Below are 13978 nucleotides of genomic sequence, written 5' to 3'. Positions count from 1 at the left end.
AGAACTTGTGGTCTTTTATGTATCTGCTTAATTATTTAGAGATCTGTGGCCCTGGAGACCTCAGTTGTCCTCAGTGCTCCCAGCTGGATGTGCTCTTATCTTGACACACAAGGAGCTGATATCCCACTTATCCCACGGGATGGGATTCTTATTTTTAGGTGTTAAGATCCTAATGATCACAACCCTGCTGTTGGTGATACAACTGGTGAGCTTTGGGATGGGGGAAGCACCTCTGCTCCAGCAGAAATCAGGAATTGGAGCTTCCCAACACCTCAATATCATGGTGTCCCAAAATTTTGACAAGGAATGAGTGTGGCACAGATCATGTTCTCTGCCAGAACTTGTATCCTGTTGTGTGAAACACCCAATATTTCAGAATGACATGTACCCACGAGGATTCATGGATGCTCCAAAGTTTTAAGCCCTGTTCCTGGTCAGAGGGATTAAATTTATTTGGGATAGACACACAATTATTTGGGAGAGATACACAATAATTTGGAATAGAGACACAAATATTTGGAATAGATATGCAGTTATTTGCACCCAGGTCATGCACTGAGCGTGCTGGGCTGATTTTCCTCTTCCTTTCAGGGGGATATTTTTTTCCAGCTGATTTGGTGGTTCCTCTGGCTGAGTCAGTCCAGCAGGATGGGGGCATTCCAGGGGCATCTTTAGGAAACAAAGGCTGAAGCCCTGTCAGAAAGGATGTGTGAGTGGAGGAGAGCCATGATATCGAGGGAGACTTCACCCCAGCTTATCAGGAGGGGTTTTCATGATGAATTCTTTTCTCCTTGAGGGTAATGGAGACACGATGTGACTTCCCCAGACCACAGGCCCCCAGAGGGTTCTGGATTTTCTCCCAGCTTGAAAGTTTGCAGCCACAATCCAACAATCGATGCCCCAGCCCACAATTATTAATTTATTTTTTTTTTCTCCCAGCCAGGTTCTAGCTGTTGAATTGGTGGGAGGCAAATAAATGGCTTTGTCTTTTCAGGCTTCATCAAAGCCAGAGTGACATTTGCCCTCTTGGGAAACGGCTGAGAGGGATTCAAGGCTGCCCAAGAAAAAGGAGGGATTATTGAGTTCATCTCAGATGTCTAAAACCCAACTCGCTTGAGCCCTCTTAGGCTTTCATTTCACACTTGTGGTCATAATATTTTAGTCTTTCTTTGCATTGTGAGTCCTCACAGAACAGAGAGGATCCTCCTGAAAGTGCCAAAGGGCGACGAGATAGGATTGGGGTTGTTCAGCCTGGAGAAGAGAAGGCTTTGGAGAGACCTTCCAGCACCTTCCAGTGCCTAAAGGGGCTCCAAGAGACTGGGAGAGGGACTCTGGACAAGGGATGGAGCAACAGGAGAAGGAAAAATGGTTTCAAACTGCCAGAAGGCAGGGCTAGATGGGATAGTGGGAAGGAATTGTTGGCTGTGAGGGTGGGGAGGCCCTGGCACAGGTTGCCCAGAGAAGCTGTGGCTGCCCCTGGATCCCTGGAAGTGTCCAAGGCCAGGCTGGAAAGGGCTTGGAGCAACCTGGTCTCGTGGAAGGTGTCCCTGCCCATGGTAGGGGGTGGAACTGGCTGATCTTTAAGATCCCTTCCAACTCAAACCATTCCATGATTCTCTGATTCCATGACTTGCTTAATAAAATTCCTGTCACAGAGGGGTCTTGACCTGCAGGACATCTCGAGTTTTCAGGCTTCTCTGAGGGCATCTGGGTGTCCTGGAGAAATCTATGACAAGCAGGAAGAGAGATCAGAGGAATTGTGTTTCCTTCTGGCTTTGACTGCCCAGGAGGAGTAAATTATTTTCTGCGTGGGTCAGTTATTAGAGGGGAAGGAAACACTTAGTGAATGTTACTGTGGTTATTTGTGTTTCCCCAGCTCCTGTGAAGTCCTGCTTGGAGCAAACACAGACAAAAGACCTGAAAGGGAGGGGAGAAAAAGTCAGAGCTGAAGGGGCTCAAGGAAACTTGAGCTATGCACAGGAGTTTGTTCCTGACATGATCCCGAGCATTTGGCTGTAAAGTCATGGCATAAAAAAACCCCACAATCCAAACAGGGTTCAGCAGAGACCACCTGCATTGCCCACCTGCCCTCGTTCATCTCTATCCCAACCCATTCATCACTCTTGGTTTATGGATATTTGGGAAATAGTAGGAATATTTCTTCAAGACTCCATTTCCCATCGTTTCTCACTCCAGGAGGACTGTGTGTAACAACATGTTTCTGGCAGCTCTGGGGAGGTTGAAATTACAGTTCTCTATTAGAAAACACATTAATTTGGGGCTTGTTTTAGTTTGACCCAGCCTGCAAAGGTCGTCCAGTGATGGCCATTTCTAGCAGCTGGACACAGAAGGATGGTCTGGTGCCCACTTCTTATTGAGACCCTGTTTTCTGCAGGTGTCTCTCACACCAGCACAGGATGCAAAAATTCCTTGCAGTGTCCTCTCCCAGCCATTTACATGGACTATGTGCTGGCTGGAAGATCAGACCTGGAATAAAGGCCAGGTCAGATGGGGCTTGGAGCCACCTGGGATAGTGGAAGGTGTCCCTTCCCATGGCAGGGAGTGGAACAAGATGGTCTTTAAGGTCCCTTTCAACCCAAACCTTCTATGATTCTATGAAGATATTCACCCACCTTTGCAGGCAGAACAAGGCTGGAAACAAGCTAAAGGAATAACAAACCACTCCTGTTGCTTTCTTGGAGATTTTGGGAGGTTATTCTTGTCTTAGCAGCAAATACTGTGAAAGCAAACACCAAATGTTTTGGTGTCAACAGCTTGTCATGGAAATAATGACAGTGTTATCACTGTGGAGGGCTGTGTGTGAATCCCAGAATCACAGAGTCATTAACATTGGAAAAGACCTCCAAGATCATCAAGTCCAACCTTGGACCAATCCCCACCTTGTCCCCCAGCCCAGAGCACTCAGTGCCACAGCCAGTCCTTCCTTGGACACCTCCAGGGGTGAGGACTCCACTCCTTCCCTGGGCAGCCCCTTCCAATGCTTAACAAGCCTTTCCAGGAAGAAATTCCTCTTGATGTCCAACCTGAACCTTTCCTGGCACATCTTGAGGCCGTTCCTTCTCCTCCTGTCCCTTGTTCCCTGGCAGCAGAGCCCAACTCCCCCCTGCTCCCCTCTCCTGTCAGGGGGTTGCAGAGCCAGAAGGTCCCCCCTGAGCCTCCTTTTCTCCAGGTTGAGCCCCCCCAGCTCCCTCAGCTGTTCCTGCTGCTCCAGCCCCTTCCCTGGCTCTGTTCCCTTCCCTGGACATGCTCCAGCACCTCAAAACAGGACTGTGAAAATATTCACACCTAATACATATAAGAACTGGAGGGGAGTGGGATGTATCCCAAAACCCCAGGATGAACTGGTTTGGTTCCTCCTAAAACATTCAAAGGAGAGTGGCAGGATCTCACCTTGGTGCTCTCCAGGCACTTTATTCACCATTTCCAGCCCACACGGGGTCACCTTCACATTTCTTCACCCCCATCTGCACTTCCTCAAGGAAGGAAATCATCTCCTTGGAGGAGAGTCAGACCTCTTGGTGAGCAAAATAAGACTGTATGAGAGGAACTGAGGGTCTGTGAAGATGGAAAGAGCCAGGTTTCCCTCTCGCTCCTGCACAGGAGAAGTGGCTCTGTGTGAGTGTCACCGAGGCGAGCGAGAGCAGAGACAGATGTGGAGCCCGGGATGGGAAAATAAACTCATTACTCCATCTGCCCGCCGTAAACAGCGTGAAATTAGCAGCGAGAGAGGGATAAAACTCCAGACAAATGGCTTTTTAAAGAGAGCAGGGGGAGCTGGAAGGGCTGCTGGTAGAACAGCAGAGGCATGGAAGACCCAGACGGGCGCACATCCTGATTTTCGGTCAGGGAGGACGAAAATCCCACGGCACAAAACTCCGCGAGGAGCTATTTTGGAAGGCAAAAAGCAGAGAGGCCACTCCATCTTTTGGGAGAGAACACCTGATATTGCTCCTGTCCCGCCTGGTAGGGAGCACCATCCATTTTATAAGTCACAGAGATTTATTTCTTTTTTTTTTCCCCCCCTAAGAGGCTCTGTCTTAATGTTGCATAAAATTCCTCTCCGAGGGGCCGTGCGAGGAGGGAAACGTGGTGTTCTGTTGTCTCAGTTGCAAAGACACCTCTAACAATGAAAGCCCCTGAACGATTTGGGGTTTAAGTGACGTGGCCACGGGTCGTTTGTGATGCTCCCTGCCATAAAATCTGAATTGGGGGCGTTCTATGCCGTGGGTTTGGGCTGTAAATATTCACCCCTGGCCCTTGTTCCGCGGAGCGAATCTCAGCCCGAGGATATATTTACTTAAAAATTTCTCAAGTGGTCAATCTGCTTGATTTATTTAAAGTGGGATCCCGAAGTGTTTTACAGCTTTTACAGGCTGGTTGTGTTTATAACCATCCTGGGGAGTATCTTCTGCAATTCATGAAGTGGAGAAGGGGAAGGAAGGTCATAATTTCTGCTCTAACCTACTTTTCCAGCAGCTGACAGGACACTGACAAAGTCATCTCTTCCAGAATGAAACCCGCCGTGCTTTATCCTCATCCAGAGCAGATCCTTTGGAGAAAGGCAGGGTGAAATAAGCCAAGCACTTTTCATCTTTATTCCTACGGATTCTGCTTGGATATGTTCAGATATTTTATGGATCGCAGTGAAATTGCAGCCCAAACGATATTTCAAGGAAACTCATTCCTTGTTTTCGGAGTTCTTCAATATATGACAGCCCAAGGCAGAGTTTCCTGCATGCTGGAAATAATTTCTCCCTCCACATTTGGCAGATCCAAACAAGCCTTGAGTGCTGCATAAACCAGGTCTATGAATAAATCAGGGGTGGGAGAGCTGGGATCCGAGGTGTTGTGAGATTTGAAATACCTGAAAGCTTGGCATTGGCCACGAGGCACTTGGAAATGGTCTGGGGTTTGATGAAAGGTTTTGCATTCGAGATGCCATCGGGATATTTCGGGAGGAAACCTCCTGGTGGGTTCATCCAAAGTTTGTCATAAACATCACTGAAATATCTGCACTCCAGCTGCTGCTTTCTACTCTAGTCAAGAGCAGCAGAGGCAGCTCCTTCTTAGCAAACACCCTGAGACTGCTGAGGGAGGAGAGATGGATATACTGGGCTCAAATACTAGACTGGGAGGTGCAGAAATTGAGGAGAGGTGGCAAGTGGAAGGTGAAAAGAAGGGACTTTATGGAGAGATCAGTAGATCTTGGAGAGAGCAGAGATTCCATGAAACCCTCAGAGATGGAGATCAAGGACTCACAGTTTTCTCAGGAGGGAAGAATTTCTAATATTGTCTAACTTGGGTCTCACCAGTGACAGGTACTGGGGTGGCTCAAAAAGCAGAAGTTGCATCCACCTTATCCATCCTCACCCTTCTGGTTCCCATCCTTATCCATCCTCACCCTTCTGGTTCCCATCCAAAGGGAAGGCAGGTTATGTCAGAGACAGGGAGCTCCTTTGGGAGGTGTTTGAGAAATCCTCCTTCAAGGTCATGGCAGCAGTTTCTGTTTTTATGGTGCAGAAGGATCTGAAAATGATATTACAGGCTCTGGAACTGATTCTCCCCTTCCATAACCCAGGTTTCCCTCCTCAGCACTCCCCCAAGCCTGTGTCACCACATTCCAGAGCATCCCACCAGCCAGAAGGGGTGACATTCCCATGGTCCTAGCCCTGTGTCCTCTCCACCACCTGGATGCCACCATGTCCTGCTGAGCACAGCTGAGCCTCTGGTCCTGCCTTTGTTGTGAGCCTTGGGGTGGGAACATCCCTAAGGAGTCAGCTGGGATGTGTCCAGCCTGTTTTAGCAATTAATAACATGGAATTGGGCTGCTCCAGGCACTGGGACACAGCTCCACTGAGCCCTGATCAATTAATTTATTGATGTCCACGTGGAAATAACATCTTCCTCCCATGCTTTGGTCTCCCCTCCCCATATGGGGAACAAACCCCTTTGTATTTTCACGAGTAGCTCTGAAGACAATTTCCAAAATCCTGGAAAAAGCCAAGACAAACCCAGTGGGAGTCCTGGGGATGTGCTGACAGGGAACAAGGGCCAACTCCTGGGACACAGGTGGGCTGACTCTGTGTCAGAACACCCACACAGAGCCATTCATAGCTCCAGGGAGGCGTAGGCACAGGGAATTCGTGTGCCAGGAGGAGAGGCCGGGGGTCTCCGTAGGGTTGGGCTGCTGTTAACTTGGGAGAGCAGGAATGAGGGAGAAAGCAGGGAGGAGAATGGGTTTGGGAAGATTTTTTGTGCTCCGAGAAGCAAAGAGGAAGCACCAGGGATGAGTTTCTGTCACTTGTAATCCTGCTACCAGGCTGACCCTGTCATGGAATCATGGAATGGTTTGGGTTGGAAGGGAAAGTGGAGATCATCCAGTCCCACCCACTGCCATGGGCAGGGACACCTTCCACTAGCCCAGGTTGCTCCAAGCCCTGTCCAACTTGGCCTTGGACACTTCCAGGGATGGGGCAGCCACAGCTTCTCTGGGCAGTCTAGAGGAAGGAGGCTGTGGGAGACACAATCCATTCCCTGCCTGGGGTTGCTCCATAGCCCTCACACCTCTTCCCTGGAGGAGAGGAGATTGAGGGGAGACCTCATTGCAGTTAAAAATTCCATGGGAGGGGCAGAGGAGGGGCTGACACTGAGCTCTGCTCTGGGGGGACCAGAGACAGCACCCAGGGAATGGCTGGAGCTGTGCCAGGGCAGGCTCAGGTTGGATCTCAGGCAAAGGTTCTTCCCCCAGAGGGTGGTTGGGGCACTGCCCAGGCTCCCAGGGGCAGTGGCACAGCCAAGGCTGCCAGAGCTCCAGGAGGGTCTTTGGACGACGCTCTGAGACAGGGTGGGATTGCTGGGGGTGTCTTGCAGGGCAGGGGTTGGGACTGGATGGTCCTGGTGGGTCCCTTCCAACTCAGGATATCCTGTGACTCTGCTTTCCTTGCAGAAGGCATGGCAGAAGCCGTGGGCTCGAGCAGGGACTGCCTGCAGGCCGGCGAGTCGTGCACCACCGACCCCGTGTGCAGCGCCAAATTCCGGACCCTGCGGCAGTGCATCGCCGGGAACGGCGCCAACAAGCTGGGCCCCGACGCCAAGAGCCAGTGCCGGAGCACGGTGACAGCCCTGCTCTCCAGCCAACTCTACGGCTGCAAGTGCAAGAGGGGCATGAAGAAGGAGAAGCACTGCCTGAGTGTCTACTGGAGCATCCACCACACCCTCATGGAAGGTCAGTCCTCTGCAGGGCGCTCGTTCCCGGTGGCCTTCCCAGGAGGGAGTTGCTCGTGGAGCTCTCTGCAGAGCTCCTGCAAAACAAGGTTGTCCCTGTAGCCTCCTGTTCCCTCTCAAGACCTGCTGATAGGAGCCGAGGGAATGGCTGGAGCTGTGCCAGGGCAGGGTCAGGTTGGATCTCAGGAGAAGTTTCTTCCCCCAGAGGGTGGTTGGGCACTGCCCAGGCTCCCCAGGGCAGTGGGCACAGCCCCAAGGCTGCCAGAGCTCCAGGAGGGTTTGGCTGATCCTCTGGGGCACAGGGTGGGATTGTTGGCATGTCTGTGCAAGGCCAGGGCTTGGACTGGCTGATCTTGGTGTGTCCCTTCCAACTCAAGATATCCATGATTCTACTGACTCTCCTGATACTGACATTTTGGGCAAAGAAACCCTGAAAACCTGAGGCACCTCCTGCCTTTTCTTTTATTTTTTTTTTAACTTGCCCTCTCTTTTATGACATTCCCAATATACCTTGAGATCTTTTCCCGGGGGAAATGCACGGCATGTTTTGCATCCAAGGATGTCAACCAAGACCGTGAGCGTCATGGAATTCACAGAAACACCACATAAAGCACAGGCACCGAGGAAAAAAACAGCGTGAACCTTAAAAAAAAATCACTCTCTTGGAGCCTCTCGAACGCACCAGTGTCTTTGGGTTAGGGAAGATTTGGGGCTGGTGACATCAAGCTGGAATTTAAAGTGTTCCCAGAGCCGGGATTCAGTAAGTTTGGATTTTGACGGGTTTTAAGAGTCGCCATAAAATCGCACCTCGGTGGCCGTAACTCTTCCTTGTCAGGCCGAGGAGTGTTTTATGCACCATGAAAATTAAAATGGGGAATAAAACAGACCCTTCCAGCCATGGGCTGGGAAATAGATTAATAAAAGACTCCTGGATTAAACCTGGAAGGAGAAGTGCAGAGGTGAGGCCATGGGCCAGAAGGCCAAGCAAACCAAAGGGGATGGAGAATACAATGCCCAGGCTTTCTGGAATGGGAGCTGGTTGGGAATGGGAACTAGTTGGGAATGGGAACTGACTGATCAAGTTCCTGGAAAGCTTTCAGGTGCCACAGCTTGAAGGGTGAAGAGCACAGTGCTATGAACTGACTGGGGAAATCAGAGGCCTCAGCACCCTCCAGGATCCAATTTTTCCCATAAAAATGCCAGATGAATTAGTTTCCATTGAAGTGAATCCTGGGGAAGAGGTGGCAATCCAAGGACATTCATCTCAATGGTCTGTGTCACAATTCCTTCCCTGCTGACCTGCATGACAAACTTTGGCCACAGGTCATCTGTGATGTGGCTCTGTAGGACGGTGGGGTCAGGAGAATTTCCAGCTTTGGGAAGTGGAATGGTTTGGGTTTAAAGGGACCTTAAAGAGCATCTCATTCCAACCCCCTGACATGGCCAGGGACACCTTGCACTAGAAGGAAGAGGAGAGAGAGGCTGGCAGAGACCAGGAGTGGGTCTCCAGATGCAGAATAGAAGTTGGATGGGCTGGATGAACTTCCCGCCCAGCAACTTGGGACTTCCACCTTTGGGATGGCTGCGAGAGGGCTGTTTTAGGAGGCTGGCAAGACTCTGCCCCCCTTCTCTGCTGCATTTTTTTCATGACTGAGGTCACTTGCAGTGCAGATTCACTCCCCAAACCTGTGGTTTCCTTGCCTTAATTTCCCCGGGGTGATACATTTCATAACAGCCCCGGAGTCCTCACGCGTTTAATCGACTGAGAAAGGAACCCACACAGAGCTTTGTCTCTCACTCACTCACACCCAGGAGGCTGCAAAAAGCTTCTTAGAAGCCCTCTTGTAAAAACAATAGTGGAAGTGTGTGCTCAGGGAATTTGCAAAGCACGCTGTTTACTCAGGGCCACCTTCCCATTTAGAGACACAATAACACGATGACAACCCGATAACAATCCTCTGATAAAGGTGCTTTGTCATCAGGACATAAAACTGCTACTCTGGGACGTACAAATGGGCCCCTCTCCGGTGGGTAACGATGCAGGATATTTCAATGAAGGTGTAAAGCTGCCTTGTAATGCACCTGTGGTAATTCCAGGGCCTTGTGTATCCTGGGAGCCATTTCTTCCTGGAGATCAGCATATGCCCGGAGCGTGAGGTTTGATAGTCCTTTTATCCCAGCTGCTGTTCCACATCCATCTAAATGTCTAATAAAGCAAGGAATTGATGCTGAGCTGTTTGCTTCAGTAATATTCCGTGGGATCCATCAGGATGACGGGGCAGTACAGGCCGTTGTGAATAAAATCAGCTTCCCAGAGACTCAAAAATGAGGAGAGGAAGCTCCTGCGGGAGCTGTGGCTCATTAGCTCTGTGCCAAGTAATAATGGCAAGAAGAAATGGGGAGGTGGTAATAAATATGGGGGGTGTTGTCACACACACAGCCCTGGTCGTGTCCTAGAAAGAGATGAGGACCATATCCCAGGGAGAGACACAGAGGAAAGAGCAAGAACAGTGATGGAAACGCCGTGTGTAGAGGGAGCTGGTGGTTTGAACCCTGCCCACAGCCTGGTGTCCTCAGTGACACTCCCTGGAGAGCGGCTTGAGCTGCAGAGGATTATAACTCAACAGTTCCCTGCCCCACTCCAAGGCTGAGATATATTTTTAAAAGCCAGTCCCATCCTATTCCCTTCTCCAAGGATGTGGCCACACACCAGTCCCTGCGACTCTGGGGATTTATTTATGGCACTTGGAGCCACCAAACAATCCTGCACTGCAGCCTCTGAGCCTTGTGCACCTCAGCCATCCCTCAGGAGCCTCAGCTGCCCTCTCACCAGCTTCTCCTGTCCCCCCAGGAATGAATGTCCTGGAGAGTTCCCCCTACGAGCCGCTCAGCAGGGGCTTGGATTACGTCCGCCTGGCCTCCATCACTGCAGGTAGGTGGGAGGGGAGCTGCTCTTAACTGGTTCAAATTGGGGGGGGGGCTGGCTGTGGAAGAGCTACAGACAGAGAAATCCTTTGTGAGCATTGCCTGGTTCAGGCCCAGCAGTTGCTTTTCCAAGGAGTTGCCTGTGATTCCTGTGCTAAACTGTTACGTGCTCTGGGAAGAACCACTTGTGGTTTCATCCTTTGGCTTTTTTTGTGTGTCTGTTACGGTGTGGGCATGAAAAAAAAGGGATGTGGTGGGAAGACCTCTTCCAATGGGCACGTTCTCCACAGCAGGTGGATGATCTGTGCCCTGCAGACACCTCAGCAAACAGGAGCTGCTTGGGTTTCAAAGGTGCTTCCACTTCAGTCACAGGGTCAAACTCTGCAGGGGTAAAAGGTCAAAAACCCACCCTATGGGTTGATCCCAGACACAGCCTTTAACCCCATGCCCCGAGGGCAACCTCAGCCCCCTGTTCTGCTCAGCATCATGTAATCCCCTTAACAACTTAAACAGAGCTGCCTGACACCTTTTAACCCCTGGAGGGCACAAACAGGGCTCAGCAGTTAAAAGGTCGGCCAACAACCCATCCATCACCAACCAGCTCCTGCACCAGCCGTGGGGGAGCTTTACCAACAGTGATTTGGGTTATAAAACTCCCTGTCTGGGAGCAGGTAATGCGCTCTGGCAGATGTGCCAAAACATCTGTCCCGTCTCAGCTTTTCCCCGCTGTGCCCCCGGCTCTGGGGTGGCAGCACGGCTGGAGGGCACCCAAGCGAGGAGGAGCAGCAGGTGCCTGAGGCTGATGGATACCCTCAGTCCCTGCCACGGCCAGGAAGATTGTCCAGGAGCAAATTAACCCATCAGCCCCGGACAATCAAAGCAGAGAGGGATGGGAGGTGCTCCCTGCCCTCGCTCTTCTTATTGACTCCACTTGACAGATGGGAGCGTGGACACTGGAGCGTGGCCAAAGCTGTTTGCTGGGTCATGGCCTTTCTGATGGAGTTTTCCACCTTTTTCTAAGAGTCCTCCAGGGCTTCGGAGCGCGGGGAAATCCAGGCATGGGGATTTTTCTGCACGGTTAGCACATTTTTAAGGCAGGCTGAAATCGTTTGGGCAGCAAAGCAAACGGGCCCAGAGTAGCAGGGATTCATCAGAGGACTCAGCATCCACTTAGGGACGTGAATTTTCTTGGTTTAACCTGTTTTTCCCTATTTATACCAATCAAAATCTTCCACAACATGAATCAGGACCTGCCACCCTGTGCCTGTCCAGTGTCCAGGGCCATACAATCAGCATTGCCAAAGGCTCCCCTTTCAAATCTACCAAAAAAATCCCCAAAATTCCCAAGAACTTGTTGAAACAAAAAGCACCCCCATGACTGTTTGCCAAGCGAGAGCAACAGGTATTTTAAACCAAATTTCACCCAAACAATATATGGTCACTCTTAAAACTCTGCAAATGGAGCCACATCCCTCCACTCCTAATAGTAGCAGTGATTAAAAAAGCACATCCTTTGGTTGTGTGGGAAGAGGAGAAAATCCAGCATATTCCCTGTGATTTATGAACTGAATGGATGATGAAACCCTTCCAAGGAACTATTTCCTCCATGTTGGTTGGCATCTTCCCAGCATAAACTGATGTTCTGACGATATTCCTCTCTCTGGGAATTTTGAAAGGGAATTATTTGGTGGTGGGAACGCCCCAAGCAAAAGTTTTGCCCTGAAAAACTTGGAATTTGACTTCCAGGTCACTGTAAGCAGCAGGGACAACAGGAAGGGAAAAAGAAATGCCGGGAGAAGGAGCATCTGATAATGCCAGGGAAATAAAGGAAGGCAGCCAGCTCTGAAGTGCTCAGGGAGACTGTCAGTGTTTTAGCACTTTTCAGCAGTTGACTGGCTGGTTTTAACTCCTGGCCAAAGATAGGGTTTGACTCTGCACTGGGAATTTATCATTCTGGGGATTTTTCCTAAGTGAAAAAAGTCCTGGTGTGCTGCAGGTCATGGGCTTAATGCAGAGAGGTGAAAATCAGCTTCAGCTTCATTTTCTCTCTCATGCTTGGAGTCTCCTTGTCTTACCTGTGTGAGCAAACAGAGCCTGATATCCCAACCCACTCCTGCCATGACTCTGGAGCATTTTCCCCTCTATAAAACAGACCCCATCCATCTCTAAGGACCCTACAGCCAGTGTTACACAAAACACCTTTCATAGAATCCCAGAACAGATTGGGTTGGAAGGGACCTAAAGCCCATCTTGTTCCACCCCCTGCTGTGGGCAGGGACACCTTCCACTAGCCCAGGTTGCTCCAAGCCCCATCCAACCTGGCCCTGGACACTTTCAGGGATACAGGGGCACCTGGGAGACCTTTTCCTCTTACTTACTCCCCACATTTGCAGAGGAGGCTGTTGGCCTCCTATAAACTCGTGAGATCCCTGTTTTCCTACTGTTTGTTTTGCATTCATCACCACAATTCCTGCTTCATTTTCCTGATTGTTCCCCACGCTCCACGTTTTCCTCCACTATCCCTGTGTCCCCACAGCACACCCCTGCTCTCCCACCCAGACTGGGACATCCTTTCTCCTCTTCTTTAAGAGGGTGGAAGTGAAGAATGATTTTGCTGAAGGTGGGGAAGGCTCTGGGGACAGACCCATCATCAGGTCCCGGGGGCTCCAAGTGGGATGGTGCCTCTGATCCCATCCTGTGAAGGCACCATTACTTCTTAGGACATGGATTTACTGGTCAGGACTGGTCTGGATGGGGGAAGTGAGAGATCTGCTGTGGCACTTTGAGACCCAAGCAGATCTTGCTTAGCTGGGCAGGTCCTGGGATGGACCAAAGCCTGATGGGACCCTCCAGGTCTTCTTTCCAGAAGAAACTCATTGCACAGGATAGAGAGCCTGAGGTGCCAGGATTAGTGCAGACCATCCAAGGATCAGCAGGCTCAGCTTTGCCACTCAGTGCTTAATTTTGAGCAGTTTATGGGGAAAAAAAGGGTCTTTTACTTGAGATCCCAATGGTGGATCCGTAAGCAGATGCAATTCCTGATGGCTCCTGTTTTCCCAGGCCTCAAGTCCCGGTTCACATTGGAAAAATGTTACAAGATGCCCAGGGCAGAGCAAAGCTTCATTTTATTAAATATAGGAAAGTGGGAGAGTGAGCGCTGGGGGGTGAGGTTTGATGTGTTGCTGTGGCACCTCCCGGGAAAAAAATGAATGTGGGAAGTGGGTTTGGGCCTGCCAGGACACGGCAAATAAATGTGGGCATCACCTGGACACCGTTTTCTTGGAGGAGGTTGTGGTCTCACCAAGGTGGCTGATGCAGGAAAATAACCCTCTGAGACTCTTTTTGGGTATTAGAAAGCAAAAATGGCTGTCTTTATGCAGGAATATTTTCCAAAGTGTGCCTGAGACAACAAAGTCTCTTGCTTTTATTTCTTGACTTAATTACCAATTACCTGAGAGTGCCACACCCACCTCCAAAACCGCCCCTCCCTCGGTACCGCCCTCCCCACACTCCCAAATTTCAGTTGGAGCTTTATAAGAAGATCATCTCTTCATCTTCTCCTCCTCTCTCTCGTCTCCTTCGGGATGTTATGGCATTACCTGGAATGCTTTCAAGGCTTTGGAGAAGCTTTGGTAATATCAGGTGTTATGGCCCTTTTCTCACTCCAGTTCACAGACAGAGAAACCCTTGAACTCGTTAAAATTCCTGCCTCTTGAACATTTTAGAAAACCAGCATAAAGGGACTAGAAAACTGCATAATATATAGTATATGAATGATATAATATGTATATTTAAAATATATAAAATA

General features: G+C 50.1%; 1 protein-coding gene across 1 annotated transcript in view; it reads left to right on the top strand.

Moving 5' to 3' along the window:
• The first annotated feature begins 6966 nt into the window (after positions 1-6966).
• Positions 6967-13978, top strand: part of GFRA4 (GDNF family receptor alpha 4) — an 18600-nt gene continuing 11588 nt past the window's right edge. The window contains exons 1-3 of the mRNA XM_029963710.1: positions 6967-7246; positions 10097-10177; positions 12707-12840. Coding sequence (XP_029819570.1) covers positions 6973-7246; positions 10097-10177; positions 12707-12840 — 489 coding nt within the window. The 5' untranslated portion in view covers positions 6967-6972. The remainder of the gene's footprint in view (positions 7247-10096; positions 10178-12706; positions 12841-13978) is intronic.

This window comes from Manacus vitellinus, unplaced genomic scaffold (genome assembly GCF_001715985.3).
Source record: "Manacus vitellinus isolate BGI_N305 unplaced genomic scaffold, ASM171598v3 scaffold_61_pilon, whole genome shotgun sequence".
Lineage (NCBI taxonomy): Eukaryota > Metazoa > Chordata > Aves > Passeriformes > Pipridae > Manacus > Manacus vitellinus.
The sequence above is the reverse complement of the archived record's forward strand: the minus strand, read 5'-3'. Positions and strand labels throughout refer to the sequence as shown.